Source organism: Taudactylus pleione, unplaced genomic scaffold (assembly GCF_031769625.1).
Source record: "Taudactylus pleione unplaced genomic scaffold, aTauple2 ptg000690l, whole genome shotgun sequence".
Classification (NCBI taxonomy): Eukaryota; Metazoa; Chordata; class Amphibia; order Anura; family Myobatrachidae; genus Taudactylus; species Taudactylus pleione.
In genome coordinates this window covers 1440815-1446814 of record NW_028285092.1, presented here as the reverse complement: position 1 = coordinate 1446814, position 6000 = coordinate 1440815, and the positions used below count along the sequence as shown (strand labels likewise).

General features: G+C 45.7%; 1 protein-coding gene across 2 annotated transcripts in view; it reads left to right on the top strand.

Moving 5' to 3' along the window:
* Positions 1-1386: 1386 nt before the first annotated feature.
* FBXL18 (F-box and leucine rich repeat protein 18) overlaps positions 1387-6000 on the top strand; it is an 86986-nt gene continuing 82372 nt past the window's right edge. Inside the window, exon 1 of one of the 2 annotated variants that reach the window (XM_088456230.1) lies at positions 1387-1492. Coding sequence is in view for 1 of the 2 variants with exons in the window: in XM_088456229.1 (XP_088312355.1) it covers positions 1635-1697 (63 nt within the window). In the remaining variant the exon portion in view is untranslated. The other variant, XM_088456229.1, reaches the window with a different exon arrangement.

The following is a 6000-nucleotide window of genomic DNA, read 5'->3' as shown; positions in this document are numbered from 1 at the left end:
AGACCCTACCGCAAGGGTCTTGACGCAAGCCCGATGGTCGCGATGGTCTTGACCATCGCGACCATCACCTGGCCGCTTGCATAAGCTGTGGGTGGTAACCCATAGCTATGCGAGCGGCCAGGAGGCCGCAACTAAAACAACAAGCTGCCACCCTGATTCAGAGCAAGCGCTCGCTTTTTGCGAGCGCCTCTGAATCAGGCCCTGTGTATTTACTATATTGGCTCATGTTGTGTGGTGCAGTGGGTATAGAGTACACAGACACTAGTGCATATTAAACGGAGTACACACCAGGCCGCCGACCTAGCAATTGGTAAGTGCTTGCACACTTATCAATCATCCGCCCAATGTGTTGACGTCACAACTGGGTGGGCAATTAAATTTGCCCATCCAGTTGAGCTGTTATTTACTGCTGAGTCCCTGCAGCAAATTGTACAGGCAGTCGTTCGCAGACATATCGGTGTTATACACCTGACAACACGCTCGCGATATATCAGATGTTAAACGACCGATACATCGCCCAGTGTGTACTCCGCATTACACACCACTGCTGTGTCTGTGAACTTGAGGGTGCATAATATTATACTGTGTACTTTTTGAGATGGTCACACCCCTCCAGTTGATGACCACACCTACCTAATGGCCATACTTGCCGAAATCCAGGGCCAGCATTCCGGGAGGGGAAGCCAGTCTTCTTCGGCAGGGGGGCACGGCAGGGCATAAAGGGGTCGTGTTGAGGGAGATGATGTGAAGTGGGGGTGGAGCAAGGGCGTGAGCGCACGATCACGTCATTGTAGCCCCACCCCCTCTTCACAATGACGAAATTAAGAGCATTGTGAAGCAGGGGGCGGGGTCACAATGACGTGACTCAGCGCGGATTGAATCACCTCCACCCCGCTGCAGGGTTTTCTATTGTAACTGCGGGGGCGGCTACCGGGAGGCTTGCCTGCCTTTCCGGGAGGCCTGGGGCCGCACCCGATTTTCAGGAGGTCCCCGGCCGCATCGGGAGGGTAAGCAAGTATGCTAATGGCTAGTCCCGTTTCTATGGACCCAATAATGCCATTGCATTTCCCTGGTGGGCCCTTCATGCACCAGTCCGACACTGCCTCTAAATTACCATGAAAATGCATCCTATAGTCCTTTTCTGTAATAAATATCTGCCTGTATTTCACAATATAAAAGCACAACTGAAAAATACATCTTTAAAAATATGGAGGCAGACCTGAAGTGCACTAAACCCATAACGTAGCATCCTGGTGTTTTATCGCCGACGTTTTTTGTAAAGATAGCCTATGTACATCTATAAGTAAAAAACTCACAAATGGTAAATGGAAGAAAAGTTGCCTGTACCAACATGGCGTTATCTTGAAGCCGAGCTGCATGGAAATCTGCCTGTACCAACATGGCGTAATCTTCAAGTCGAGCTGAATGGAAAGCTTCCTGTACCAACATGGCTTTAAACTGAATTCGAGGAGCTGAAAGGAAATACTCTAGAGTAGGTTCCCGGAAATAAATTGCGGCTAGCCTTGTGTAGCCCAGGATGTTAATGGTGGGGATTGGGTATTTTAGTGTGGGTATGGTAAAACGTGAGTAGTAGTCATAAGCAGATGTACTATGGTGTGAAGTGTATATAATATATGCTCATTTCGCAACTGGATAATCTCTTCACTGCTTTCGTTATGTCCGGCAGCTCTTCAGAGGTGAGCCAGACTTGTCTGTAATAACTGTAAATTGCCCTTTTTTTTTTTTTCTCGAACTACGTTCTTCAGTTAATTCCGGGGCATCTATGAAAAGCGTTTTATATGTATAAAAAGTATATTGCAAAAGGTGTGTTGCTGATTTTAATAAATAAGTATAGGGGACCTTTATTTGTTCAGGAATAATCTAGCGAACTAATCATTAATGGGTATAATAATATGCTCTGCTTGCTTTAGTGATTATTGCTAGCATGTGGTCTTAGCTGGCGTAACCCTCGCTGTTTCTAAAAATAAACTGTATATCAAACTTTTATCTTGTGTTTTTTTATAAACAGTGATGGTTATGCTAACTGTGGCCACATGATATATGTATACTGCTGGACTTCGTGAATGCCAGCCGAACCCTAGTTGAAATAAGTAGCTAAGAAGCAGAAATTTTACTAGAATGCTTTGTAACCAATTCCCATTAAGCTTAGTTGCTGTGCAAGAGGGTAGACTAGGGGCCATTTTACTAGTGAGAGATGTACTGTGCAGTTATGGGATGCATAAACCTCTGATGTAATGTCGCTCATGTCCGTTTTTATTGCCCTGCTGCAACACACGTGGGGGTTATGTAAGAAGCCCAGAAGCGGTATAAGCGCACGTTAGGTGCGCTGATACTGTTTCTCCCCGATGTATGATCGGGGATCTGGGCGGTAAATGACAGAAGCGCTACGCGCCCCTGTCTTTATCGGCGCTGCTATCTACAAGATAGCAGCGCCAATAGCCTGGGCCATGTACGAACGGCCCGCTGTAGCTGTCCTTATCGACAGCTACAGCAGGGACAGCACTGTCCCTGCTGCCGGCTCCAGGCTGCACGCAGGGATCTCACGATACTTGCGAGATCCCGCGCATGCTCAGTAGAGCCGGCTGGGACAGAGACACAGGGCATCAGCACTAGGCTGATGCGCTGTGGTCTCTAGTGGGTAGAGCCGGAGGGGGGAGTTAACGCTCCCCCTCTCCGGCCGATGAGATGTTCTTACATCTCATCGGTAGTGCTTCCTGCTTCACCTCGGTAAAGAGGCGAAGCAGGAAGCATTATAGCGGCACGTTAAGTGCCGCTATCATACATCTACCCCATGGTGAGTTCCAGAAACTGGCATGGAAGAGAATCCTCCATCAGCTTTGTACCTGTGGATCTGCCAGCTTTTGGCCTCAGTCTGTGATGGGCTGAGAGTGTAACGCTTGGCCACACTGAAGGGTCTATTCACCAATAGTGGAGATGTTGCCCAGAATATTATCGGGCAACATTGTCAGGATTTTTTTTTACCAATTATAAATATTTATGGCTGCTATTCTGCATTATTTTGAGCAGGGACAGCGGTTGCGGTAACACACTGTCCCTGAGCTGTTACAGAAGGCATTGAAGGCATTATCGGTTTCCGATAACAATCCCTTCTGTTACTATTACCAAGCGCATGACTGAGCATGCGCAGTAGCAGTAACAGTCTCTGTCCTTGCTTTGAGGTGACTGCAGAGGGGTAAGTGCATTTCTAGCCTGTCCAAAGTGATTGACATGTATATACAGGCTTTGTATTATCCTGTAAACATGTATATTTATGTGCTTTTATATTTAACATTTATATATAATGTTAAATATAAAAGCACATAAATATACATGTATACAGGCTAATATAAAGCCTGTGTACACATAATCAATTTAGGCAGGGTTAACAGGCTGTAGAGTGACTTTCCTGTCCGCGGTCACTGCAAACCAGGGATGGAGACTGGGCGGTGTTACAGGATGCTGCAGGGACTTATGGGAAAATTTCCCTCTATTCCTGCACTTTTCGGGTTATTTAATGTAATTTCTTCATATGACGCCATTGTGAGATAATGTAATGTAAAGATTTTCTTTGAGCAATTTAACGCTTTTTGCTTTTCTGAATAGCAAAAGCGTTAAAGCACTGTAGAGATCAATGGCTGATCCCTACAGTGCGAGATGGGAATTAATGGAGAATATAATGACGTTATATTCTCCTTTAACTAAGCCTTGTAAAGAGATAAAGTACCAACCATCCAGCTCCTGTTATTTTTCAGACACCGCTTGTAAAGTGACAGGAGCTGATTGGCTGGTACTTTATCTCTGTCCACTTTGTCTCTCTCTAAGGGGTCTAGTATATAGACCCCCTAGTGTACTATAAAAAAAGGTAATGATTGTCATGCATGCTGCAGCATTTCAATGACATTGGGCAAGCGATATCTTAACATTTTTGGCCCCAAGTTGAGACCAATAATAATCAGTCATTTATTGAATTATTATCGGGTATACTGGTAAATTTGGTCAAGAGATGACCACTGTTGTCTGTGAGCAGTGAATAACATCGTCCTGTACCGCCATAGTGACTTCGCCTCCTGCGTGTGGCCAAATTAGACGATGATCTTGTCGTTTAGCGCCTGTGCTAGTTAGCAGGATGAGTTTAGGTGTTTGGAATATCGCTGATCGATATCTGGGTTAAATATTGATTTTTGACAGTAAAAATTATTTATTTCCTATGTGCATGTTTTAAGCAATATTTTACCTGGGCAATTTGTCAAAACCGTTTTGCCAGGAAATGGAGTTTGCAATCTGCTGTGTTAATTTGTGTTTAATTATTTGATTTTCAAAACCACAGCTGATGACAGGGGCGGCTCTGCTCTGCGGTACACCTGTCAAACCGTAACGCAGGTGTCCTAAGGCGAGCTCATGGAGGACAGAAACCTCCCGTGGCGTTATTATCAAATATGCAAATTAAAGCGCATAGAGTAGTTTTTCATGAACACTACTCTAATTGCCCTTTTAATAAATTTATGTGATACTAAAATAATGCGAAAACACTTTTTCACATTTTTTAAGTAAAAATATTGATAAATATGCCCCTTATTGTTCACTTTGTATTATAGAGCATTATATTAAAAATTATGTTTACTTGAACAAGAAATGCTATTTAGGTACAGTGTTATCCCCAGAAAATTTTGGCAGCCGGGTGGCAGCCTTCGTGCAAAAAGGGGCGTAGCTTTACATGGAGGGAGCTTGGCCACACAATAGTACCAATTCACATTAAGTCCACACAAAATGGCCCCTTTATTGCCCAATATGTACACAGTATGCCCCTTTATTGCCCAATATGTACACAGTATGTCCCCTTATTGCCCAATATGTACACAGTATGCCCCTTTATTGCACATTATGCCCACACAGTATGGCCCCTTATTGCACACTATGCCTGGCTTGGGTGTTGGGAGGGGGCAAGGGTAGATTGCTAGGGCAGTATTGGGGGCAAGGAGGAGGTTAGGGACAGGCAGTGCCAGGGCTAATGAGGGGGGTGCAGACAGCAGTCAGGGTAAATGGGAATTAATACCAGACAAAGGGGCCATACAGCTGGGGAGTGACAGGGGCCACAAAGCCAGCCAGTAACACAAAGGACAGGGGTCCTCACCTTTTTCAGAGTGCTCCTCTACCAGCACCGTTTACACCTGAGCAGCTGCAGCACCAGCTTCTGGAAGTGTTTCTGCAGCACCAACTGGTCTGCACACCTCCCCAGCCCGGGTCCAACATCCCCACTGAGGCACAGTGAATGGAGAGTGGCTGTGGCGGGAGCAGCGTGTTATGGAGAGGAACCGGAGTGTGGCTCAGTGAGCCGGGAACATGGGGTACAGGAAGAGTAACGGAGTCTGTGTCTGAGCGACGAGCGGGCGGCAGCTGCAGAAGGTGGACACAGAGGGAGGAGGAGCCGCAAGCACCAGGGTGATTCTGGGAGCTGTAGTGAAGAGAGTCTGCCAGCAGCGATTGGTTGTGAAGACGCTGCCGGCTGTGATTGGTTTCTGCGGCACTGCACACAGGACAAACAGCGCGTCCTGCAGGTCCCGGGCGGCAAGATAATTTTGCCGGGTGGACCGCCCTTTAAATAAAGCCTGGGGAGAACACTGAGGTAAATACATTTTCAAGTGATTGGTATAAAAATGTGTAGTCTTTTGAAATATATACTTAGTCTATGGGGTATATTTACTAATGGTTAGTTTTGGGTTTTTGGTCATTTTTCCATTGGCTTTGCAAACTGACAATTTACTAACGTCAAAACCGCTGGCAAAACGTACAAAACTCAACTTTAGAACAATCAATCTTTTTGCATAGATTAGAATAGGATCCGCAGATTTACTAAACGTCTGCTTTAAAACCTACGGGAAAACGACTGGCAACCCTCCGGAACAATTGACCTGCCCGTGGCAGGCGAGTTTGGGAGAAGCACTGCACAGATCAGTATGATCTGTACAGGCTTTCTTTGGT